At 38.8% G+C, this 27,300-nt stretch overlaps 1 protein-coding gene across 3 annotated transcripts in view; it reads left to right on the top strand.

The window, feature by feature from the left end:
• Positions 1–27,300, top strand: part of COMMD1 (copper metabolism domain containing 1) — an 80,015-nt gene that overhangs the window by 2,383 nt on the left and 50,332 nt on the right. For all 3 annotated transcript variants that reach the window (XM_074925967.1, XM_074926053.1, XM_074926137.1), the window contains exon 2: positions 19,980–20,261. In XM_074925967.1, the coding sequence (XP_074782068.1) occupies positions 19,980–20,261 (282 nt within the window). The remainder of the gene's footprint in view (positions 1–19,979; positions 20,262–27,300) is intronic.

The raw sequence follows: 27,300 nt of genomic DNA, 5'->3' as shown, positions 1-27,300 counted from the left end.
ACCCCTTCCCCTGTATTCTGACTGATATTTCAACACTTTGTTGTAGATTCCTGTTCAATTCTTGATTCGCTTTTCAGTTTTATTTTTAAAATTAGTTTCATTAATAAATCTGCCTGAGTCAAATTTTACTGTGGTACTCATTCTCCCCTGTTCTGATAGTAATTTTTCAGACCTGATGATTATATGCTTTTTTTTTTTCTCACTTGTTTTGTTTGATGCTTTTTTCTGAGGTGCTCTTGACTTACCTCTGAGAGATGTGGCAGATAAGAAACACAAGTAGTGTATTTCTAGTTATTTCAGGGCAGTACTGCAGTACAGTAACTTTAGATAAATGATAACTTCATATAAATAATCTCCAGACTCTATATAGGCTTTGTTTTTCTGTTTGCAGTAATGGGTAGATCTTTAGCCATCACTGAAGTGTGGCAGCTGCTCACCAATATGGTGTGTTTGAGGCCAGAAGAAAGACTGCCACATCCAGAGGAAATAGCTAGCGAAACTTAGGCAGGGAAATGCAGTTGACAGCTTTGGAATTTGGTGAGGATTTTCTGCTTTTATGAAGGGTCCCTTGTTTCTTTAATGATTGGATTCATGTGATGCCCTGAAAAGCCTGGAATGAAAGCTCAGTCCTAAAGATCGATTCTTACTGGACTTAAGACTCTCTGGTTTTGTCTGTGTTTGGGTTTTTTCTTTCCCTCTCAAGTACAACTCTTACTCAAGCACTGTTGAGATGTCATATTCTGGATATAATTCAGGTCCCCAAAACCACAGATTACTAAAATTAATGGATATTTACCCATTGTTGTGACATAGGTATAGAGATTAGGAAGATGATGATATGTTGGGGAGAGTATATCATCTTCCCCATGTGCTGCTTTAAGAACCAAAACTGGTAACAGCTGTGGTCTTTGAGGTCATGTCTTCCAATGTACGTGAGCATCTCGCTGTTATCAGGTGTGTGTCATGGTCTTCATGGCCACCACTCTTCTCATCTCCTTAGGAATGACATTCCTGGGAAATAACCAAAGTTTATGCAGTTCAACACAAATTAAAGTTGAAGTTTTGAGCAAAGCAATACACAAGCTACTTTGTACAGACACAACTCCGTGTTGAGTATGCATGGATTTTGGGTTGATTATTTCTAGTGGGTCCCTTAAAGGAAGTAACACTTAAGTCCTGTGAATACTTTCAGGATCTCTGTAATAGAGCATCCTAAAAACTCCCTTGGCTTTCTGGTCTTTTTGAGGGCCTCTCTCTTTCACACCTCCCAGTATTGGGGGGGAAGGTTGATATTAGGGTTGTGCTTTGGAAATAAGGAGGCTTAAAATTTTTTCCTCTTCCTCCATCTACCTAGTAGGAAAACCCATTGTCCTAGCTTTTATTTGCCATACCTTCTCTTCAGTTTTCACAGGTAGCCTATAAATCTCTGCCTCTTGCATAAACTGATTTGGCCTGAAGCCATCACAGTGAGATACAGTGTGAGCTGTTTCCTTTTGTTTGAATGATGGGGGAGGGAAAGTCCTCGGCCCTACAAGTTGCTTAACTAAATCTTCAAGCAGCTGACACATATTGGCATGCTTGAGAGAGTTGCCTGGAACACTTTCAGTATTTCTGTGAATTTAAATATGGGGTTTTGCTGGTAAGGGCAAACTTCAAAAGTGTTCCTCTGTGCTTGTAACAATGTAGTCTTCAGACACACATCTTGGATGCTGGTGTCTCCCTAGCATCTGAAAGAGCAAGCTCCACTTGAAGATCTGTGTTGTCCCTTCCTTGTTAATTGTCACATGAATTTCTGAGCAAATTTATTCCAGTCTTGATATTCAATTAATTGTAAGAAATCTGCATGATTAAAAAGTTAACAGTAATGTTTGTATTATCTTTTTGTGGTTTTATTTTTTCCTTCCTCCTCTTGAGTGGCGAAGGAAGGGGAGTGAATGGCAGAATAGCGAGAGAAAGTCAGAGTACTTGTTTATGCAGCCATTTCCCTTGTGTGCAGTGACCTGCATCTGAAGTTCAGAAGATAACGGGTAACTTTTATGTCTCCATTGATGATAATACCTAATCTTACCAAATACATTCTTTTGGGAGGTGGCCATACTGTTTATTTTCAAACATCTCATTTAGAAGCCCAGGTCCTTTCTGTGGTCAATATGGAAAAGATTAGATGTTTTACACTGTCTTCTGTTGACTTTGTAGGGAATGTAAGCAACTAAATTGGGTGGCATGAATAGTACTTCATTTCTGTCTCTTGATGATTTTTTTCTGACACCCATCTTCTTAATGGTTAGAAGCAGAAAGATTTACTGCCCTTGTGACTTAACAACTGTAGTACTTCATGTCTTCTAAGTAGTATTCATAGATCTGTACCATAAATCAACCACTTGCTTGTATTAGAGACGAGTATAAATAAGCTGAAGGACATTCCTGTACCCTCCTGCATTCTGTCTATGCAAAGCAGGGCACCTGTGAAAAGTATGGAGATGAATAAGGGCCACACAAGCGTATCATATTTACTGCAGCAATAAGCATTTAAATGTTTCTTTTCCCTTGGTTTGTGTATAGAGTAGTCCTAGTTTTGTATTTATAAAAAATGTCATTATGATCTTCTTAACAGCTGTTTTCTTTCCTACCCGTAGATCTGCTGAATGTGCATTAATCATCTGACCTCTTTGTAAAATGCCAGATTTATTTTGTAGAGAAATCATGTTACCTTATTAAATTTTTCTTTAAAAATCTAATTTGTTTTCTTGTGTGGAATATCCTGGAAGGTAGAACAAAACCCTAGGAAGGCTGGCCGTGGAGAACTGTACCATTTCAATGTTCTTCTGTCAATTGCTTTTTACCCTCTGCCTTCATACTTCCCAGGCTTCTATCCCATAAGGCTGCAAAACACTGAGAAGGTAGGGGAGATCAGCTTTTGCAAATTCTCACCCTCAGCTCTTTGGGTTTTCAAAGACTTGTTCCTCCTGATTAAAATACTAAATTTGTCTCCTCCTTACAGAAGTTTAATTTACTGTGTTAGTTCCACGGGTAATAGTTACTTTGCCTCTGGAGTAATTCCACTGTTCTCCTTTTAGTGGCAGTAGACTATTGGATTTATTGAACATTATCATTTGCTGCTGTGTTGGAAGTGCTGGTTTGCTTTTCCGCTTCAGAACAAACTGTACATAGGCTAAATGACAATAAAAATTTAACCTTGAGGAGTTTAAATATTTTTATCATGTTTGATTTATAAGTATTTATTTTCACAAATACTGAAGATGTCACCATCTTTAATAAATATACTGCTGTGTCATTGGTAAAATATCAGTCAGGCTCTATGTAAGTAATATGTGAGAACCAAGAACTTGATATCCAACATATAAGATGCACTCAAACTCTATGTATGCACTTTATAACATTGACCAGCCCTCTTCCATCAGTGGTTTTATTAGAAATCACGCTGATATTTCTGCCAGATTTTTCTGATGACTCCGATGTTTAATTTCACTGTTTTTCAGCCAAGAGGCTGATGGTACCATCATTATTTGGCTCTGCTGCACCACTGGCACGCATGGTGTTTGTAAGTCTGCTCTTGAAGCTATTTCTATATTGTGAAATGCCCAGCTATTTCTAGTGATTTCTTTATGCCTTTGGAGAAAATCTGTTGAAAAATGAACTTTTTGATCAAAATTAGATCTAAAGGCTTGTGGAGGAAAAAACTCAGTGCCACTCGTGGATAAAATCACTTGGTGTGTAAAATGTTCTGGAGTTGCACAAGAAAACTGAGGGTGCTTTAGAGGCTGCTTAGTGCTGTTATCATGTGTTGTCCCTAAAGACTGTCCCAGTGGGGACCACAGTCCTTTCCCTATGAGATTGCTCTTGTTACCTGGAGAGGAGGTCCCAAAGCATTACTGCCCCTGCTTGAGAAGGAAGAGATATTTGATCTTCATAAATATGGGGTCTGCCCTTACGTGAAAAGACAGAGCAGAACAATAGTTGTAGTGTTCACACACTTGCGGAGGATAAAGGCCTTTGCATCTTTTTCAGCAGGATTTCTGCTGACGACCACTGGTGGGAAATAAAAAACTTCTTGCATTTTCTAATAAGGCAAGAGAGTTGTCATTCTTCTCTCTTTCCAGATACCTTGTGATTCCTCAAAGTACGTGGGCTGAGTCATTAACTCTTGAGCGCTTTGCAGTTGTCCAGGCTTCTGCAAGGCTGAAAGGCAGAACAGTCTCAGTCCGAAGACTGAGATAAAACCATTTGGGAAGAATTAATGGGAGAGACTGCTTGCTTTCTGCCATTTAGAACTGCAATTCTGCCTGCATCTACTGATTAAAAAGATAACTCGGCAAGCATGCTCATTCTTCTCAATTCAGGTAAAAGGAAACACATTGCTTGTAAACCAGTATCAACAAGTACGCTGTCCATATGAGGTGCTTTCTACCTAAATCTGCGTCCTGCAGTGTTACACCTTTCACTCCAGTGAATGATTGTGCTTATTGTGAATAATTGTATTTGTTATCGGGCTAGGCAAAAATATACCAACAATAACTTTGCACAAAGTTCTGGGAAGAAGGGAATGTCTCCAGTGTTATAATTGGACATAGATGAGAAAATTATTATTATCTCAATTGATGTTTGCCTGGAACAACTAAATAACAATCCTAGTCTCTTCTTACATTTTTTGTTTAGCAAAATGCCACTATTACATAGCATGCTAATCTGAACACAGCTTGATTGCCACCTCTGCAGTGTCTGGTGTTGCAGCATACATTTTCTCTTCTCAGTGTATAAACCTACAGTTATTGCTGCTTTTTTTTTGACCTGTTTCAGCAGCATCTGAGGGTAGGAAATTGAATGTTTGTTTGAACTAGCACCTGCTGTATTGCAGTGATGAAAATGTCCATGGATACTGCCCCAAAGCATTCTTATTAGTGCTTCTGGTATGAATTATTTTAGATTTTAGATATGTGTATGCACAGTCAGTTCAAATAAGGACTGGTGCAGCAGGGAGTTGTAGGAATAACGTAAAGTGGAGGGGAAATACTCTTTAAATTCATTCTGGAAAGGAAGGTTGACTGCAGGATGTTACATGGCTGAAGAACATTGACAGGAGTGGTAAGATTAGTACTTCACTGCCTAGAGCAGCAATTTGTTGCTTCTATGTGTCAGCTAGAAAGAACAATGTACCTACATTGTTCTGGATTTTTTTTTTTTTAATACTCCTTTTTTTGCGACATCTCCATTTGTGAAACTTGGTGTTTGTGTTGTTAAAGCCTTTGATACTTGCAATGCTGTTTTCGTTGCTGTTGTAATTTCTGAAGAGATGTGTAGAAGATGATGTTATTGATGGTAGCTGCAGGGTGTGGAGGTGATGGTGTTCTGCGCTGTGAGCAGATGTATAAAAATTGGGCTGTCACTTAAACAGTGGGGTGTGAGCAAGGAATCTGCACCCCACATTACAAGCCTCATAGTCTTCCTACTGCTGTGCAACAAGTGCAAATCCTGAAGGCAGGGCTCTACCGTTATAATGTCATTCATTTAATTAGTATTTTGTATAACTCAAGCATGAGACAGGTGAAGGGTCATTACCTAGCAAGGTCAATCCAAGACTTGTTTCATTTGGGGTTGTGAAGTGCCGATATGCTGTAACTGTGCCACTTCAGTGAAAATGGCTTGCCTTATGTTTAATGGTTTACTTAACCTTTTGTCTCATTTTTTTATGTTCTTATCTACAGAAAATCGGTAAATTAAAAGAAGTCAGCAGACCTGCGTCACTGATGTATAATAGGTGTGATAAACTCTCTATTGCCCGAACTGAAGCAAGTCTCTCTCTCTGTTTTTCCTCAATTACAGCATTGATTGTATCTCTGCAAGTAGAGATCTAATTGCATTGTCCCACTTGTGGAGGTGGGGCTGCCCTATCAGTCCTGTCTAGAGCAGGCAGGTCAGTGCCAGCTCTTCGTGTGTATAATGGCTCTGCATTACCTCATAGTTTAAAAATGTCCTACTGAAAATCTGCTAATTGTCTGTTAATGGACTTCCAGAACAGCATGCTGCTGAGAAAGTTGGATTCCCTGGTGGTTGCCATGCTTTGTATCCTGTTGTTTTCCCTTTTCCTATCCAAATATATGGTTCAGTTTGTTGCATTTGTAGAACTTCTGCCAGTAAGTAGTATTTTCATTATTACAGCACTAGCAAGTTTTGGATGCACTCTTTGTTTCTCAAACACCACCACAACACCCACCCCCGGTATGATTAGCATAAGTTAAGTATATATACATATATGTGTGTGTGTGTGTGATTATCAGATGTTGTGTATATACACGTGTGTGTATGCACGTATTGATTATGCTGAAATTTATTAGTCCAGTCTGACCCCCGCAGTGTTTCTCCTGACTGTAGCAGGAGTCTACTGTGATTGAAGACTAGGGAGTCAGAGCTTGCCTTTGAAGTTCATTACTACAAATTAAATGCTTCTACTCTTAATTAGTATTCATCAAACACGCACTGTATGGAGTATATTTGAGAAGGGAAAAAGACACCCTTAGGCTTCACGTGTAGTTTCATGCCTCTTTCAGTAACACTTAACGCTCCATTCCCTATTCCCCAAAGTGTGGGAGAAATGCTGAAGAGGGTAATGAAGTTCATTGCCATCATCTCAGCACTAGTGATTTTCTGGACTAGTACGAGTTGTCTTTCCTCTTTAAATGTGGCCTATGAAAAAGGGAGAACTTGAGTTGCCTCGTCTTCAATTTGATGCATGAAGAAGGACTGAAAGGAAAGGCTGTACGTTAAAATCATATTCTTTATTATATGATACTTTAAAAATTGTGTCTGTTACAACAGGTGTGGAGGAAGATTAGTGCTTGTTTGCTTCAGGAGAGTACTGTCGTTGGCAATGGAGTAAAAACTCTTATTCCAACCTAGCCAGTTCCCTGTGAGGCTGCCACACAGCTCAGCAAATAAAAGACTTCTTTCTCCAAATATACCTCTTTTTTTTTTTTCCTAATTGTAAGTAAAGATTAATCTTACTAGAAAAAAAAGACTAGTCAATGGATCCTTCACATTGGGGTGAGCGTAATCTTCTCTGCTAATGTATACATCCTAATTTCACAGAAAGTTCTTAACAAGAAGAGCAACAGAAAGAACTGTTAATAATTGAATAACCAACACCCTGTCAAAGATACAAAGCTGTAGCATCCATCTGAGCCACTGAAGTTCACAGCTAGCATATGAAAAGGAAATTTGAATGACACAAGCTGAACACCTGAAATTTTCCATTCCTGGTTAATGCTTGGAAGCTATTGTCTTGGTATGATGTACATTAGTTTTTCTATTGTACTAGTCTGTAGCAAACTGGATGCAGTATATCCAACAACTTGTTAAAAAAAAAAAAAAAAAAAAAAAAAAGCTGACAATACCAAAAACTTAGTGGTGAAAATGCTGTGTAGCTAGAATTATTCCATTTTGCAGCTTGTACTCTCTGGATTTCTTCCAGTCTAGTGACCAAGTATGATGGAGCCTTGAACTCTTCAACATGTTAGGAAAAAGCATTAGTGGCACAAAATTCCAGGTGCTACAATTGTTACATGAAATCTTTTGTTCATTGATGTTTTAGTCATTGAGCCCAATGGAGCAGAAGTTGTCAGGTAAGAAGCTTTGGCATCTTGGGCTGTAGTCTGGAGGCTGGTCTGGTTCTTTGTGTGCCTTCCTGGGCAGGAAAGGTTGGCTGCAACTTACTGAGAGGGCTCCAGGTTCATCCCTAGAGGATCACCGGCTTTAGAACAAAATTAAGTGAGTGACTTTCCTTAAAGTCAGAGCCTAAAATACCCCTTCTAAAAAATTTTGTATTTATCATTATAAATACATGCTTTTACACAGTAACTTTAAAAAAAACCCCAAACAACTGATTTAATATATAGAGTAATTCAGAGCAGACTGGAATGTGGATGGCCTCTATTGTGAAGGATTAGTAGTTCATTATTGGGAAAACCAAACTGGTTTTTTATTTTGGGGCATTTTTGTTATGTATTCTGAACACTTGAAGTTTAAGCACAGTAGGTTTTCCATAATTGTGTTCTGTTTTATATAGTAATTATATATAAGGAAACTAAATCTTACGAATCATACAAGGAAACCAAATCATCCCATACTTCTTTTAGACACATGATGATTTAAAATTGGTTTGAACAAAGCAAGTAGGATTTACCTTTCACTTTGTTTACAGTGCATGAGCACTTGTTTATAGCCGGTAGCCCAAGATCTAATTCAGAATACTCAATAAGTTAGTAGTTTTATAGTTGTATAGCGAGCCTGTGACTCCCTCCTCCTTCTCAAGTCCCTAAGGAGTTCAGTATCTGTTTTTCTGCTCTTGTTGAGGACTGGGTGTTTCACTTCTAAAGCTGGCAGTGATCTTGGAATACATTTTTTATTCCTCTGGTTCTTTGGCATCTTCAATACTTACCTCTTAACAATGCTGATTTATGTGTGATTCCACATCAGTAAAAATAGATTACAACAGAATCTCGCTGAAAGAAGACCTAAAATACTCTGTGCAGAGCAAATGTGAAATAATAGCCAACTTGTCTAAACAATTTTTAGACTTAAAATAAGTGTTTTTCTAGTTATTTTTAAAATACTGTAATTATCTCATCTTGCATATATTTCCAAAAGCATGTTTTTTATATCTGTCCATCCCTCCTAACACTAAAAAGTTGCAATACAAATATAGTTTGAGTGAAATTCTGTGTTTTTTCCAAATAAGGTTAGATTATTTTTTTTTTTCTGGTTGAGACATTTTGGGATCTCTGCCAAAAGATTCCTACCTCGGCTTGGTGGGTAGTTTTTTCTTTCCCTTCTTCGCAGCCTCTATAAACCGTGATGCCAGGATTATGAAACATGTTCTGAAGATATATGCAGACACTCAAGTAGTATCTGTGTAAAAGGCAAGTAAGCAACAGACATTTTTACTCCTTGTCTGACATTTACACATGGCTTTGTTGTCTCTCTTCAGACTGTTGCATCAGATGTGCCATTCTCTTACACTCTTTTTGCCATTTCTGGTTCAAGAGTAGTTTATATTATGTTCGAACAAGCTGTTTGTATAAGTACCCTTTAGTTTTACATGGTCAAATATGGTACAAATATTTTATACATTTCAATTAGTTGTGATTTCTTTTGCATTTCTCGTTAAACTCAATTTTTTTTCTTTTTTGAAGTGAACAAAATAGGCCTAACTCACTTTTTCTGCAGGAGAAATGGCATGTTTAGGAGTGTGCTGTTATTTTAGTATCTGTTCAGGTACTCAAATGGTACTCACACAAACGTGTTTACAAAGTAAGTATGCATGCATGCAGTAAATAAGAAGAGAGATCAGAAGTTGAGTGCCCTTCTAACACCCTTCAGTGACACACTTAGTTTTTATACATTGCCTTGGATGAAGATGGTAAGCTGTGGTTCTGAGGCCAGTTGGGGTCTTGCAGTATGGCCCCACAGTTTGCTTTCCAGTATTATGGGTGAGTTGCATGGGTCGCCTGAACTGTGCTTTACTGATGGGTCCTCAAGAGGCTACAGGTTGTTGTGCTGCATTTCAGACCTCCTGGGACCTCTAAGATGGTCCTCTCTTGAGGACTCTAAGGAGCCCAAAGGCATGAGTGGCTGATGCAGCTTTGCAGAAGGACTCTTCCCTCATCGGTTACTGGATGTGCCTCCTTGTCCACGAGCACCTTTGTATGTGCCTCTGTTTTGTGTCCATTGTATAAAGTCTTCTGAATGATCAAAAGAGAGGGATCTGGCTCTGGCTTATTGTGAACCAGGTTAAAAGAGAGTTGTTCATTGCCCAACAGGGAGAGAGTGCTTTTGTTCACGAGATTATTTTTATGACATGTCAGGAAATCTGTAGAGTCATGTAATGAAAAAAAAAAAAAAAGCGCTCATGTGGACAAGTGGTGGGGAGTTTATTGAATATGAGTAGCCCCCAAGTTGACTAAAAGCCAAGGAAAAGCCATGGGAAAAATTAACTGAATTATTTTTGATGGTGTGGGCTGCAGTGTCTTGGAGTGTTTCAATGAATAAGTTTTTAGCTTTTAAGGCCTGCAACAGTGAAATCTAAAGCCAGATTTTGTTTGGCACCAACCAGTTTTCACTGGTGGTGTGAGTCTGCAGGCTCTGCAAATCACTGTCATGCATGTGCAGCTCTCAAGAGCAGCGCATGTTGTCTGTGGAGGCACAGAGGTGTGGAGTTGTTCTTACAAGCTCACGGGAAAACCTGGTTATTTGCCCAGCTCTACTGATAGATGATTTTGTCAGGAGCCTAACCTGATAGAAATGGAGAACCCTCTTGGGTAATTAAAGCAGTCAGGAATATTTAATGTGATTGAAGAATATTTCAGATAAATATAATTTCAGATTAATATTTTGACTGTTTCATTAAGTCTTTAGCCTTTTTTCCCCAAAAACATTCACTAGATTTAGTTCTAAGAGCATTTTTGATATAGCAAGTGGCACTTAAATCTTTATGGGAAAGCGAGGATGATTTCTTCTGAGCTCTCTGGTTTGGGTTTTGCTCCTAATCAAGTGCTGTTTTCCAGCCCCAGGGATGGAGTGGGGACCTTTACAGAGCAGTTGTGATTCCTAGAACGAAGAGTTTGACCTGCTGCTCCTTTGATCCTCATAAAGTCTCAGCTGTTAACAACCACCATGGCTGCTACTGGTTTGGGAAACGTGTTTTATATTTCACTGATCCAACAGGAGGGAAAACCGTTTTATCCATGCTGAAAGGAAGACCTGCCAGCTGCTATCCCAGGACTGGAAGCTCTCCTCCTGCCTGTCAGACCTGTCAGTGTGTAACACAAGTTGCCAAAATAGGTGATGGATGACCAGATGGTAAAGCACGCTTGCTTGCTTCCCTTGAAACTGTGTAGACTGTAAACTGTTTCCTTTACTTGCTGATGTGTTTGCTGCTGTGAAATGTGTCCACAGGGTTATGGACTAAGGCAGTGATGTGCTGTGGTGTGAGCCTGGTGTAGGAGTGCAGAAACTCTTCCCCTTCCAGGTAGTAAAATCTAACCAGCTATTGCCCAGAAGAGTACAGGTGATATACAGTAGTGCTGTGAAAGGAAGGAAAGCAGAGTCTGGAGTCAGAATTTGGCTCCAAATCAGAATATGTGGTGAGACATCATACAGTTGAGTGGTGTGATTCATACTTAATGTTATTCACTGTTGGAGCTGATGTCCAAATGTAAACCAAGAAGGAAATTAGCTGAGTTAATCATTACCTTTTAAGCTGCAAACAATCAAGATGCACTGAGGAAAAGTGAAAATTAATTCATGATGCTAATTCTGTTTTCTGTGCTGTTCACAGTAAAGCTAGTTTATGCTTTGCCTGATTTTACTGACAGGATTGCTGCCCACAGAGTGCAGCAATAAGCTCTGCTAATGTCTGCACCATTACTGCACTCAGGGTAGGGCTACAACTTTTTTTTCCACGTGCCTTCAAAATACGAGCTGCTCCAACTTCTATTTTTAACTCTAAGTGAAACGAGATTAAACATGAAGCAGTAGTCTGCAGCAGCAAGTAATTTTCCCAGAATGATTGTAGAAACCTGATAAACACAGTTCTCATTTATTTTATTGTAAGAGAACAGAGGCACAGGAAAAAAAGGCTGACCACGTGGTCTCTTAAGGGAACGACAGGTCATGTCACCAATTCCGGACTGTCATTGTGTCTGTCTCTCTTTTCCTGCTTTTACTCCCTCCCTTGAATTTTTTTGTATTTACCATCTGGTATTTATTCTGTCCTATCTGGATTTCTCTCTGCCTTTTATTTTCCACTCTGTGTTTAGCAATACTGCATTAAATGGCTTCCATCTGCTGAGAGTTATTATTTCTGAATCCATCTTCTTCAGGAAGACTGAAGAAGAAACCATTTTAGACTGAATAATGTAAGCTGCAAAGATTTATATGTTCTTCAAGAAAACAACTTGCTGCTTCTGAAGCATAGTTCAGGGAGCACATGTGTATGCACATTCATTTGGAAAAAGGTTGAACCTGTCAGACTTGTCTGTAACATGGCTGCATGTTTAAGAACTACTGGAAATGTGACATTTCTTTGCCACCACCCCAAGTAGCAAAATACTTTCTAAAGCATAGTGAAATATTTGACTCAAATGGGGAGAAAACTGATAGCAAAACTTGGGATTTTTTTTTTCTATAATTCACTTGAGTACAGGCCAGGATGGACAATTTATATTTGTACTTTCAATTTTAATATATTTATATTTTTAATCCTTCTGTTTGGTCCTTGTAGTTGCAAGTATATCTGCTATTAATAGAACATTTCCTTATTTTTTTGGTTCCCTGTTTTATCTCCCTCTAGCCTGTCCAATGCCTATCTGTACTGTCTGAAAAGTGCTTTCCATTGCCTTTTTTTCTTGTCCATGTCTTCCTCTTTCTATTTTAAATAATTTAAGTGGTTTGGAAACTATTATTCGTGAGGGGGGTGGTGGTGCTTTTTCATGTTTATTGCTTAAAATCCAAGCTTTTAGTATGTGTTCGCAATCTGAGTATGTAGGCATTGTTTGGAGATCTAGCTATGACTAATGTTACTAGTGGGTGGGCTTGTTCTGTTTTGTTTTGGTTTTTTTTTTAATTTATTCTTGTTCTGTAAGTGGTATAAAGCCTAGACAGAGTCTTTAAGTAGGTCCAGACAGAGTAATCTTGATGATTCTTAGTTTTCCTTCAGCTAAGGGTGTTTTTTAGGATGGGGCTGGGGTGGGGGAGCCACTTTTTGAGCTCAGCACAGCAGGTTTGCAGGAAGTATGATCTGACCACAGGAGCATGGCTCAGGTTGTGGTTCATCTGGTGGCTGCCTATTTTAATCAACCTTTCATACTCCCTTGTCATCAAATGAGTCTTCATACCGCAGAAAAACGACACCTCCTGCAAATACATTTAGGAAGTGGTGTTTTATGGAATTATGAGTTCAAAGTGGTCATTTCTAGCAGACACACAGACTAATGGCAGAGGCAGGCTGGAGAAAAAAAATGTTGTGGTCACTTCAGATGCTTTTTAAAACTAATGCTGAGATCTCTTTTGCATTCAATTGTAAGCTAGGCCAAAAAATAGCTGAATATCTACTCCCCTGTTATTGAACTTCATGTTCAAATGAAAAAGTAATTTTAGCAGAGAACAGTGAGTTTGGTGAGCTTGTACACAAAAGAAGTAAGATAGGGGTTTGAGGATTTTCTGCTTGGTGGGAACCTGGGAACCTTGAGGGAGAAAATAAAGGAGTCAGTCAAAAAGCATGGAAGCAACACATTGAGAAGAGTTTTATCTTCCATGTGTATAGTTGACAAGTCTGAGTGGAATCAAGCTTAATAAGATTAGAAATGCAAGAAGGATGTAATTTTGCCTGAAACTTCATCATGCACACACATTTTTCCCATCTGCAGTATCAGTTAAGTATTTTTTTTGTTGCTGTGAGTCTTTCTGTCCAAGAAGAAAGCTTGATGAAAGTCAGAGTAACTCAAACTTAAAAATATTTACAAGTCTACTGAATGTCCATTGACCTGGTTAGTGTTTCCTTGGCAATGAATCAAAAGGCTCTACAGGTTGGAATAAGAAATAGTTGTTGCAAAAGACCTATTGCAGACTAGAAAAAAAGAATTAACCTACAGGTTTTAAACTACATATTTATTATTATCCTCTTAATGATTCAGACTGTCTCACTTCACTTTTAAGTGTATTACAGCTCAGTAAGAAGCAAACTAAAATAATATTGGGACATAGTATGAAACTTGAATAAAAGAAATTTTTGTGATCTCCCATGGATTAGGTGAAGACTTAAAGATCAGTTGAAATCTTTCCGCTTTGATGTAGAAATACTAAATGTATTATTAAGGTCACCTGTGTTTTCTGACTTAGAAATTTGCAGGAAGTGCAGAAGGCTTCAGCTTTGGGTTTTTTTCTGAAAGATGGATCACCGTTTTCAAGTGCAGACAAGCAGGCTGTTGCATCTAATTTTATCTTCATTCTGATTCTCAGGAGAGCTCTTGGACTCTAATAAACAGTGTTTGTGAGGCACAACCTACCAACTACTTGAAAACTTCCACTGTCTCCAGAAACGTGGGAAAGTCAACTGGACTAATATCCAGAGAACATCTCTGGGAACAGCTCACTTACTACAGAACTGGCTATCTCAGCAGCCCTTGGGAGAGAGTCTGGTTAGTACACGCCTACAAAGGAGGACCCAGAAACCACGGGGTTGCAGAGATGTTTTCAAATTCCTCCTGTCAGAAGCAACTCTTTGCAGAAGAACATGCTTAGCTAACTTTGACAAATAAGATTAGTGTCACTAGGACTCGTGTGTGACATTACACCTAAAGATGATGAGAGCTGCTTCTGTTCCTGCCCTGCTCTCCCGGGGTTGCCTTTCTTTTTAGATAAGGAGCAAGAAACTACACACCCCAAAGCTGCATGCAGCAGGCATCTCCTGTTTGCCCCCAATCCAGGAAGGGTTTTCTTCTAAGACTGATAAGTGAAAGATGTGTAGTATCCTGATGTTAACAAGAATTGGCTTTGTGCGATCAAAATGTTTTGGCTGAGTGGGGCCCCTTGGCATGTTCCTCCTTGTCTGCAGCTGGTCCCCCCTTCTCCATACATGTGCTCCAAGGGTCTGAGAAACAGTTTTCAAGGTTATGTTTCTGAGAGCATCTAGATTACAAGGGCTGTGTTACAGGAATAGCCTCTCAGCCCCGTCTTCCAAAAACCTGAAGAAGCAAATTTGTTGGTATGGTACATGGCACTGAATTGTTTGTTTCTCTGAGCTTGTAATTTCTTTGTGCTACAGGCTAGCAGCAGCCTGCAATTTTGAGGGTCAGCTGGAGAAAATGCCTACACATACTGGCATGGCCAGCTCTTGGAGCCACTCCGTAATGGTTGATAAGTAATGTTTTATTTCTGGAAATGAAGTGTGTTCTTTTTTCCCAGTGGGATTTACCAATTGTTGTTTCTCACTAGTATTGCATGCTTGTCAGGCTTTATTTCTCAGAAGAGATAATGAATTTAAGTCTGTTTTCCTGTTCTGTGTACAAACGCACATGTCTAATGGATCTAATTAAGCCAATACAAAACTCTCCAGATTATCAAATATTGTTCCATTAAGGAAATAGTATTTTAAGTCATATTTTTATTGTCTGAATTGTATTTGAAGACATAGTGGGTATGTGTTGAAGGTGAACACAAGGAGAAATCAGCATGACCAAAATTATTTCTTGTTTTTTAAAAGCATCTGCCCAGCTTTTGGAAAGAAAGGTGTGGCCAGTTGCTGAGGGTAGGATTTGTGTGCTTGTAGTATGACATGCTATCTATAAGCTGTGCTTCCTGGGGGGGTGGAAGAAATATATTTTTAAAATCTCAAAATACATACTGTGAGGAAAATTTTAATATCTAATGGTATTCTCTTACAGACTCTAGTTTTGAAAACAGGCTTTTTTACTGAGTCACTTGAGTGAATACTCATAGTAATGTAAACTAAATTACTTGCTGGTGTAGAACAGCTACAAGTCTGTACATTCTTAGAAAACTTTTCTGTTTTATTAGTTGAGGATTTTTATGTAAATCATTTGTGACTACCAGTGACAACTGGAATTAGGTCCTTCATAACTCTTTTTCCTCAGTGTCATCATACTTCTAACACAGCGCTTCTTGACGTGCTGTAGAACTGCGCAGAGATGAGACAGTAAATAAAAGAGGGACATGATAATATATTGCAAAATTATGCTTATTGAGGACTGCTGAAGAGATGAGGTGGGAAACAACTACGGCAGGATCTCTATGTACCCACACTTAGCTCAGAATATAAAGACTATATTATATAATACCGTGTGTCACTGACAGTACAGTGACTCAAGGTACAGCAGTAGATCCTGCACTTTAAAGTCTGTCTGGACTGAGTTACTGGCATTAATATGATGTATCTGTCTTGAACCAGTGCTGACAGTGGTTCAGCTGTAGGAACTGATGGATAAAACGGATTTCAACACCTTTAAGTCCTGAGAAGTTTCCAGTTATGATGCTGAAATGTTTGTGTGGTGTTTATTTCGGTAGTGAATCCACCTTTATCAGTGCTGTGGGAGCTGGACAACAGCTGGTCATTGTCCTGGGGGTGGTAAACACTCCCCCAAAGGTCCTAGGGTTTAAAAGCGTGAGAGGGGACCTATAATCAGATATATTTTATCTGTCTTCAGTTATAAGGACAGAAGAACGACTCATGTTTTAACTTTAAATTAATCCTTAGAAATTCCAGTAAGGTGTATTCACTGTAATTTGATATTCTATGTATGGAAAGAACTGTAATGCTGTGTGGAGTATGACTAGAAATACAGTTTTTTGCCAAGTTAAATTAAAACATTCTGGTGTTTGTTTGTTTTTGTTTTTGTTTTTTACTTAAAAACATTTAAAACTTTAAAGAAGTCCAAAATTTAACTGTGGTCATTCATATGAGCAATGGAGTAGAACTACATTTGTTTAAAGAGTTAGTTGTATTTAGTGTTCATACAATAAAGGAGATGGAAGATGAGCAAAGACCTTAATTGTTCTCTCATTCTTTGTTATTCATATCAGGCTTCCTGTCCACAGTGAAATGTTGCCAAGTTAAGATGAAAAAGAATATTAAAATGAGTTGCTGTTCTTACGTGACTTGAAAACCTTTATAGCTGGTGGGTTTTGTTGTGGAATTTCAAAGCAAATATGTCTTCACTAATATCTTCATGCAGCTATACTGAAGTAGAACTCATTGATTGGTTGTACCCACTTTCAATTAAAATTTATTTATTTTTTTTTTTAAAGGAGCTTTTAAGTAGTAGTTGTAGTTCTAAGCTGGGAGAGATTCTAGTCTAAATGATGGACTATATCAGTATATTATTTAAAGCATGTGTTATATTTCGACAATATGGTGGTTATCTCCTGGTTTCTCAGCTGTGTACATTATAAACTGATCCATATTGTGTACTTATGCACATGTATTTATGTGAGAGAGGGAGAGAGAAATGTTTGCGAATTATGATACATGGTCTCCTTCCTCTGTTTTATGTGACAGTATTTTGGTAGCAAACTATATCAGGGTGCTTATAGTACATGAACGTACAGAGTTTTTAAATGTAGCTTGCACCAGTTCTTAACTAATCATCAGTCTGTTGGTGATCTTTGCCAAACAGGCAAGTTTAACTGACCTGTATAAGCCCTAGTAATACTATTTTGTCTTTCTTATCCTTAAAACTGAAAGCTTGGTCATAAGCTTCCCCTTTCGGATACACTTCGAAGTCAGATTTATATCGTGTGTCAAGCACAATAAGGAACTTCATATGTCTGGGTTTTATCAGCTTAGCAAAGCACTGCCAGAAATCTTGCTGCATCTTTCAAACACAGTTGTTGTAAAGGAGGTGAGGTTAAAAAAACCCCAGAGAATGACAAATATGAAATACTTGAAAGTTATAAAATCAAGCCTAGAAAAGGGTTACCTGGTTATTTGATCCAGTGAATCTGCATTAGGTTCACAATGCACATTAGATGTTTTTCCATGACACCTTTCCTTCATTCAGTGCAGAGAACGCAGTTCATGTTCTTGGTTCCTGCGCAGCAATAAAACAGAAGGCAATTTTCTGCACAGCTGAACTGAGAAGAGAGTCTGCATCTCAAACTTGATTTTGGTCTTGGCAGGTCTTACATAAGGTGCTGGGGTCTGGGGTTGTTGATTCACCTCTATTCCTCCTGCCATTCACATAAACCAACACAAAAGCCACTAAGCAGTAGTTGGTGTCACACAACATGCAAACAGATCCCCAAACAGATGTAGTGTTATGAAAAACACTAAACCAGAAAATATTCCACACTGCTATTAATAGACAACCCTGTTCATGTAAGATGTGGATGTAGGAAAGGACTGTAAGTCTAAATAGCTTTTCTTTTGAAAATGAAAGGTGCTTTTTTTCATTTACAGCATAATTAGTTATTACCTCTTAAGTTAATTGTTTTCACGATAGAAGCAAACAATACATACAGATATGGTGAGTGCCCTACAGAAAAGACAGAGTGCTACACTAGGCATCTCAAATTTTATAATAAATTGGCAGATGCTTCTATTAAGCTGGAATCCTGATACAGCTGAGCAGTTCTAGTGTGGATTGCCATTTCTTTTCTCAATCACATAACAGATGGCAGCTAATCCATTGTGAGAGCAAGGGAGGGCAGCGCATCCCTCTTTGAAAAACTACTACAAAAGCTTCAGGAGAAAGCTGTTAGACACTGGATGATAAAAGGCAGCTAACAGTTGTAGATCACAAGTTGTTCGTTGGGCTTTTGGGGCAGGTTGTTTCTGGTTTGCTTTTCTCTTGAAAAACAGCTCAAGGTAAGGAGGATGTGGTGGTGTATCTGCTGAATGTTGAGCCCATCACGGTGTTGGCTTTCCTCACTTCAAAGCAGCAACTGCTGCTGTCCTCTGTTGCTTGTGCGATGGGTGAGCTCTTTGTTTTGGGCTAGTTCTTATGTTTTGTTTTTCTTAGCTGCTGTTTTATTTCGGGCCACTCCTGAGGTGACTGATGTCGTGTGCTTTGACATCTGTCTGGTCTAGAGGAAGATGGTAGAGCCTGCCAGTAGCTCACCCCGCTGACAATTTTAGTTCATCGCTCATGAATTGGGTAGAAGCAGTAGGTTTTGCATAATTGGCGTTGACTCATGGAGTGCTAACCCCTTGGTTTTTAGATAAGTGATACCCACTTTTGCAGATAAGCAGTGTGAAGCACACAGTGTGCATCCGGCCAAAAGCCACATGGTGTCACCCTCTTGGCTAACAAGAGTGAGATCGTTATTTCCCTGAACATACGGAGTACGGCAGTAGGAATGCCATGTCAAGGAAAATTTAAATTGAGGTAAATCCCAAGGATTGCAGCACTGGCTCCGTTTCACCTTGCTGTGCTCCATATTGGTGTGTGCTTGGAGCTGGCATGTTCATTTAGGATAAGCTGCATGCATTTTGGGTGAGAATGAAGCAAAAGTGTCTGCTTGAAACTACAGTGGAGAAACTTAGATACAGTTTCCTCTCTCTGCCTCCTGTTCTCCCCCTCCCTTCATGGCCATATTTAGCAACCATTGCCAGTTAGGCAATGCAAATTTAAGGCTGTAGGATTATCAGCTGTGGAAAAACTGGATATATATGAAAAAAATGGGTTTGGGCAGTATAATTTCTGTTGCTGCGCAGGGAGAAGGAGTAAATGACCTCTTATGCTCCCTTGCAAAGCACAAACCCAGTATTCCACTGATGCTTCAGAAGAAGCTGCCGTTGCATTTTTAAGGATTGCTTCCCACACATGGACTCTCCCTTGGAAGACTCGTTCTTTTGCTGCTGCAGCGAGCACACTGCTGTGGCCAGTGCTGCGGGCCTGGCTTTACTGGTGCAGCGTTTATCAGTTTTGCTTCCCTGTCTGCGGTGTGGAGGTGGCCAATGAAGCCGTAGATGTTGCAGTGAGCTGGGATGTCTCCTCACTTGTTTCAGTCTTGGCCAGGGGTGTGTGTTTGCCACAGTTTTCCTGTTTAATAGCAGCAGTATCATGCCAGACCCCTGACCCAGTATTCCCGGTAGTGACCAGTTCGGTATGCTTGGGGCATACTGGGGGCAAGGGTCAGGCAGACACTGAAAAGCCTTTTGGTTTTCCTGTACCAGTACTGCATTCTCAAAGGTGCTCCCAGTTTCCTCATCACTGTTACCAGTCCATTACCCTCCAGCTGTCTGGGGGCAGGAATTCTGGGATAAGTGGTAGTCACTTGAAATTGAGTTTTAATGAAAGTTGTCACGTTATTTCCATAACCCAGATTTGTTTGCACTATCCCTTTAAAATATGGTATTGATAAAACCCTAAAGATGTGACCTTTGGGAGACTGTTAAAGAGCATTTTTGAGCAAGCTTTTCCCTCTTACTCCTCTCTTTTTCCCTGCAGTCAATTGCTTCAGCGGACATGGATTTGAATCAGCTGGAGGCTTTTCTCACTGCCCAAACCAAAAAACAAGGTGGCATCACATCAGATCAGGCTGCAGTCATTGCAAAGTTTTGGAAGAACCACCGAATAAAGATCCATGAGAGCCTGATCAGTCAAAGTCGTTGGGATAATGTCTTGAAAAACATGAACTGGCGGGTGGATCTGAAGTCACAGTCAAGACGCACTGATCAGATAAACACTCCTGTTGCAATAGTTGAAATGGAACTGGGAAAAAATGGGCAGGTAAGCTTTTTTTTTTTTTTTCCCAAAATATGTAAACATGATTTAGCTACGTATGTGCTGAAACATTTTACCTATTGCTGAATTCACTGCATCCAAATCAAGCTGGTTATTTGTCACCACTGGGCCTTTAATGTGCTTGAACTTGTGGTCCATCTTTGGATACACTAGATACAGTCTGGGTGGTGAAAGGAATTTTTGCTTTTTTTTTGTATGTTCACGTATGTATTGACAGCTCTCTTTACATGAAGCTTGGAAAATCTGTGGATGTAGAAATGAAACATAAAATCAGATATACTAGCAATTATATTACAATTATGTTTGTATTCCATGCACTGTGAAGTTGATTAGTCATGGGGTTTCTTCTAATCAAATGCTAAAATTACATAGTATCTGCAAAGTGGAAGCTGCAAAAGAATAAAGTTCACAAATAATGGTGATCAAGCATCCCTTACAATTTAGGACAGATGAGGGGAAAAACTCCTCTTTATTTTACATAACACCTATTTTCACGTTAGAAGTACACCTGTATTCCAGTCACATTATGCAACCTGCTCTTATCTGCCTGAAAGGGATATAGCTCAAGCAGTACTGAACACTGCATTTCTTTTTAATCTAATTCATATGAATTATGGCACAGCTTCCCATCTTCAGTTTTGCTGTCTTTTTCTGCCAGGAAGTATGTTTCAGTTTGGTATCTTTTTCCTCTACAATGTGTTAGTGAATCTTAAACCCTCGTTTCTTAGCAGTAGCTACTGCGGATGATACTGTAAGCTAATTTGGGGGGTTTGATGTCAATAGTTAACATTTAGTACGTTTCTTTGGGCTTTGAAATATTTTAGTAGCTGATAGCAAAGAGTACTCGGATTAGGTATAGATTAAAAAAAATTACATGTGCAAAGATACACAGATGTACACATTATATATATATATATATATATATACACACACACACACACCCCTGAAGTATTCCTATGCAGACTTGAATGATTTACCTGAACAGTGTGGCTATACCAAGGTCAGAATGAAAGTACAGGTAAATTGGGATCCTACTGAGACATAGTATATATTTTGGAAATTATTCTGTTAGTCCACTTTTCCCTCTTGGTCGTTGAAAGCTTAGCCTAAGTGCTGACCCTCTGCCTTCCACTTGTGTATCTCTGCAGTGACTAATACAATAATGGGGTGCGTGTTTAGTTGTATTCCTAGCCTCAAAAAAAGTGGAATTTTCTGCTCAGGATCTTGAGATTAGAAGTAATTATATTCCATTAGTAATAAATGGAAAAATTTTTAAAACAAAAAAGTTACGGTGAGTACATTAGAATGAATAAATTAGTGAGCAAATGGGAGAAATACCCATGTTCGTTAAAAAAAATCCTCAACTCAGAATCACTGTTGTATATCATAAGGGAATTATGTAGTTAGTGACTTCTGTTTTGAGATTTATTTTTTTTTCCCCTGGTAATGGATTATTATGGTAACATCAATCGGCAAGTACATTTATATTTCTTCCACCCTGTGTAATGAGAGAAATGAAAGAGGGATGTGAACATGAAGAATACACATTTCTGAGACACTAGTTTCTCTTACCAAAGAGCCCCACAACAAAGCCAGAATGAATTATTTTAGTAATGCAACTTCATATTTCAAAGGGAAATGATTATGTGAATGTATTTTTTGAACTGCCATCAGACATAACTTTTGTCTCCCTTGCTGAGGACAATGCAGTAGTGAGCTGTCAGCAAGTCTGACTGCTGGTGTGAATAAGGGTATTGGAATGGTACTTACAGAAATAATCATAGAGTAATTAGGATTGTCACCACTTCAGTCAAAATTAGCATTTATTTTGAGGTGCTATGGTTTCACGTAGTCTTTAGCTTTGGTTTAAGTAGCCTTTCTGCTCCAAAACTTTTGGCTGAGGCAGTACGCAACATGCTCACATGATGGGCTGAGGCAGGGGAGTTGGGGAGGAACCCAGGGACTGAAACAGCAGCAAGTGGGTTGCCAGAAGAGTTCATCTACCCCTCAGCCTCTGTGTTTGGGGACCTCCTGGAAAAATGGTCACAGGGACTTTCCTATTGGAGGTTGAATGAGTTGTTCTTGCAGGCTGGATGCAGTCCATGGACTTAAAACCATCATGTTTTATAGCCTTTATATGTATTTTTCTTTATCATTAGCACATTTATATCTGTTCTAAATATCAGATTTTGTAGCACATCAAATGCATGTATGCTGGTACCTTTCTGACACTTAAGAGAGAACATCTTTTAGAGAAGTCTGTCAGTCAGTCATAGATGAGATTTGGCAAAGAGTCAAGATCTCCTGGATCTGTAGAAGAAAGCTGGCTGATGATTCAGGAGTAATTTATTCAAAGTAGACTGTTTTCATTTGGATACTTGATAACAGGGGAGTATACAAATGCATTGATGTGTAATGAACTGACATTAATATTTTGTATGTTTCAACAGAAGCAAAGAAGTGCTCTGTAGAAAATGTACCTTTGTAGCATTTAAAGTCACTCTGATTCTTCTTGGTGTCTCTGGACTGGATTTGGATCTCTGTCCAACAGAAGGCCAGGCAGTTTGGCAGAAGTCTGCTCCTTCTTCAATAAGTAACCTTGCTTTCTGCTTGTCATCTCTGAATTTCAGTTGGTCAATTCTTTCATGACTATATGTGTAAGACCTAGTAAGGCTAGAAATGGAGAATTTGGATTGACTGGTTCATAAATGCTAGTAGACTGTAATGAAATTTTACAAAATTTATGTAATGTTTTCTGATGGAAGAGACATGTTTCTGGGTTTGAGAACCCGTTACAACTTGCGTGTGTTAACTCTTACTCTTCTTGGCACTACTGATAATAGGAAAAAAAATGAACCCTTTCTCTAAGTGCTCTTACAAACACTTCTAATGAGAACCATTTAGAAATGCTGGTGCTCCAAACTTTGGAAAGTTTGGTTCAAGATCTGTAACTTGCAGTTTTAACTTTTCTTCTGCAGTAAAAATTTTACAGTGACATTTAACGTTTCCTTTATGCTAGTGATGTAGTCTTTATATATCCTGGTTAAAAGCAGATGAACATGCTAGCCATGAAGTACTCTGCTTTGAAAGCCCATTTTCTTTAACAATATGACTAAAAATAAAATCCTAAAGCAGTTGCACTTTGCCTTCATCTGTTCGTGATACTCAGTGCTCATCACTGCCAGTTCATTTTTTCCTTTTGAACAGCCCATCTTTTCATTTACACAATGGTTTTCTCCTATATTTCTCAAGCCTACCTTGCTGGCTCTCTCTTAAAATATCTAAAGCTCCCTGCCTGCTTCTTTATGTCCTTTTTAATCTTGTTCTCCCTCTCTGAGCATCGCTGTAAAGCTCTTTTGGCATGAAATTTCAACTGGCCACAAATCTGCCAGGAGGGATGGTGGAGTGAGCTGGGGAGTTGCCCTTCTCATGCCCTTCCTGCCTAGCTGCATCAACGCTGCTCCATATGGTGAATGGTCGCTGCTGTACAGTGTTAGGTTAGCTGCAGATTTCAGTCACAGGTTTATATCTGACCTTGTCATTAGTAGAAAATAAATGTATTGGGTTTGAACTGTGGCTTGGCGTTAAAATATCTTTAAACCTGTTTTATGGACTTTGTCATGTTATTTTCCTTATGACACGTGCCACTCCCTTTCTTCCCACTAGTATTCTGGGCTGATTTGCCAATAAGTTTTACTTTCTTGCAGTGTTATGTATTTATCTGAGACTGATCAAATATTATAGATTGGCCTGAGTATTTGCTTTTGGATTTTATGCTTGAACTTATTTACAGAGTGGGTATTTTCCCATGTGTTTCTTTTCAGTATTTAAGATACTGCTAATCCGTGTTATAGAACTTCTATTGGAGTTTTGTGCGGTTAAGCATGTTTTATGAGAAAAGCATATTTTCTGCCCTAATTTAACTTGAAGTCTGGGGTTCCACTGCAAGATTCTTCCCAGAAAGACCTGAGGAAATTGCATCAGGATTATGGATTACACTTTTTTTTCCCCAAAACATTGTATTTCTGTTCTCTTTCCTTTTTAAAAAAATCTACCCGACAGAGGTGTTAATAGTATAGGTAAATACTACTATATAGCAAATACTAAAACCACAGTGTAAGTTAAGAACCTAGGATAATTTCTTTCAAACTTAAGGCAAAGAGCAGCCACTTATTCCATATAATATTTCTGAAATCATCAAGGGGTGTGTGTCTTCATATAGAATAAACATCTTTCTTTAAAGAACAGACAAGCATTAGTAATAGACTTCTGATAAATTGAAAATCTAATATTTGCTAATTCTGACTATATTGTGGTTGTCACTTTAAAATCTCACCAGTGAGATAAATACTGATAAAAGGACTTACTAGATGAAGTGATCCTTTTCTAGTGCAAGAACCTACTTGATACTGAGAAGGTAAGAATGTCAGCTCACAGTTTACCATAGGTATATCACATCTGCTCTCTGCTAATGGCTGGGTCCAGACCCTGATAATTCAGAGAAAATAATAGTAATAATAATTCAGGTAATCATAATCTGTTAATTCAGGTGCAGAAAGAATTCATAATGGAACACAGGCAATTGTCATGTAGGAGGTAAAACGCTACCAGGATTTTGGAGGTCTGGAGTTTGAATCACTATGAAGATTTAAGTCTCTTAATGTTCTGGGAAGGAGTGAAGTAGGTCTCAAAGTAAACTTTTGGGAGCTCAAAATTGTTTCTGAATTGTTAATTATGTATATTCTACACAAGTTTAGGTTGAAATTTGTATCAACCGTGCTATAAACAAATGAGTTGAATTCACTCACGTTGACAAATATTAAAATTGAACATGCTTTCACAGTGTAATAAAAAATCTTTGGATTTAGCTTCTGTAAATCTCATTACTTTGCTAGGATTACAGACTGCATGCCGCTGAGGATCTGTTGGCGTTCTGCACATTTTTGTAAGCATGAGTCTCTTGGTTTCCCCAGGCTGTGATTATCTCCAGCAATAGCTTTCACCACTGAAGACAGGTCACATCAAGAAAACATCATGGGTAAACTCATGCTATAGGGAGGAAGCTATAGGCTGGACTCGGTTTTGCTTCCGTATGTCACCAGGTCAGGTTGCTTCTGAGCTATTCCTGAAAATAACTTCAGATAATGGACTTCCAGTTCTTTTATGTAGGATCTATTCTGAAAAGGCAGACTGCCTTTTGTAGAATATCGGTATGGGCAAAAGGGATGTTTAGGGAGATGAAGAGCAGTTCTAGATACCTGAGCCAAAATAAGGACAGCCTGGCCTGTGAAGGGGCAGAAAAAACAACCACCAAACCATTTTTTTCTCTCCAGCCTTAATCCATTTTAATCTTTAACATTATCAGAAATACTGTTCTGGTCAAAAATGGGAAAGTGTGGTTGTTTAGAAGCCGAATCAATCAACTTAACCTTAATGGGCTTAATAATTTTATGTGATTAAAAATATAAACCCTGGTAAGTAGAAGTTAGTGGAAAAAAAATCACCTTTGTAGCCAAGCTGAATGTAATCACTTGAGCTTTTGTTCACCTTGGAAATTTATGAGCTGGAGGGAACAGTTACATAAGGCAATACAGTGCAAAAGCAAATAAAAACCAGAGAGGGCAATGGGTCACTCAGCAAAGAGAAAACTGGAACACAGTTGGCTGCCCTAACTCAGTTATTTCCTTAATCCTCTGCATCACACTCCCTGTAGTCCTTTGCTTCAACAGTTCAATTTTTGTCGCCTTCTCCTGAAAGCAAAGGGAAATTTGGGGAACAAGAAGAAAGCTTTATTATTTGTGACTATTGAGATTTTAAAGTGTAATGTATTATGGACGTAAGAGCATTAACTTGAGATATTAAATAACTGTCTGACTTGAATTGTTGCTTTTCCACTGTATATATTTGACAATATTTTTTCATGAGTTTTAAAATTTTTTCTTCTGTTCATCCTATACGAAGCAAGGATATTCTACAATTAATGGTACTAACAGTTTCCATCCTTACTTGTGCCGGGTATATACACATACAGGTGTGCAGGAGCATGCACACACGTATATTCCTTGTCAACTGTTTTTACTCTGGAACTGGTTTGGCTGAAGTAGTTAAATAGAATAATTTAAGTGAGACAAATATTTTTGATTGTAGCTGAGTTCAGGGTGTTATGGGGAGAATTCTGGATTATTTGATGGGGATCTGTATGAAGGTAGATGTTATTGTAAGGATGTGTATTTACTCCCTTTCATCTCCTTAAATTCAGATTCAGTCCTGCACCCTTGAAATATTTTACCTTCTCAGAAAATACATCGAGGTCTTAGATATTATGACAGGGAACTTCCCATCTGTTATGTATCTCATGCGATCAACGAATATTTTGCAATCTAACATCAATCTCACATTCTCATGCAGTGATAAAATGTTGTGTAGCTTTGATGAATCACCCTCCAGAGCCATCTCTTGCAGCCTTGGGATACAGACTACGATGAGGCTGGAACAGGGCAACTGGGTACAACAGACCTGTCTGTTAAAAAACTGTCTCCAGCAAATGCATTTCATCACTCTGCTACACCTTTTTCTGGAATTGGTGCTAATTAGCATTTATGAGTTAGTCAGAAGAATGTTCTTCCTTTTTCCACTTATCCCTATGTTATTCCTGTCTGCCTGTGGCTTTTCTGGAAGTCCTCACCCTGGTTTTCTACCAGCTCTCTTGCCCCCGGAAGTGTTTGGTACACTTCTGGAACCTACCCTTAGCTAACAGCCTTGATCCTCACCTTAGCTCCCCTACTGAAAACATTTCTATAAATTTTCAACCTTTTCTTTGCTACTCCTGCACCACTGGGGTGGGTTACTCTGAGAGTTTGCAGGGGTGCATGCTTTTAGATCTTCAGGACTGAAGCTGGATAAAGTCACTGTGGTCAGACATACGGCCAGTGACTCTGCCACAGCAGACCCAAGCAAAAGTCCTATAGACTTTTCTATATTTAATCCTATAGACCCAAGCAAGAAAGTCCTATAGACTTTCAGG

This window comes from Athene noctua, chromosome 1 (genome assembly GCF_965140245.1).
Source record: "Athene noctua chromosome 1, bAthNoc1.hap1.1, whole genome shotgun sequence".
In the NCBI taxonomy this organism is placed as follows: domain Eukaryota; kingdom Metazoa; phylum Chordata; class Aves; order Strigiformes; family Strigidae; genus Athene; species Athene noctua.
Note: the sequence above shows the minus strand (reverse complement) of the source record. Positions and strands in the feature narration are given on the sequence as shown.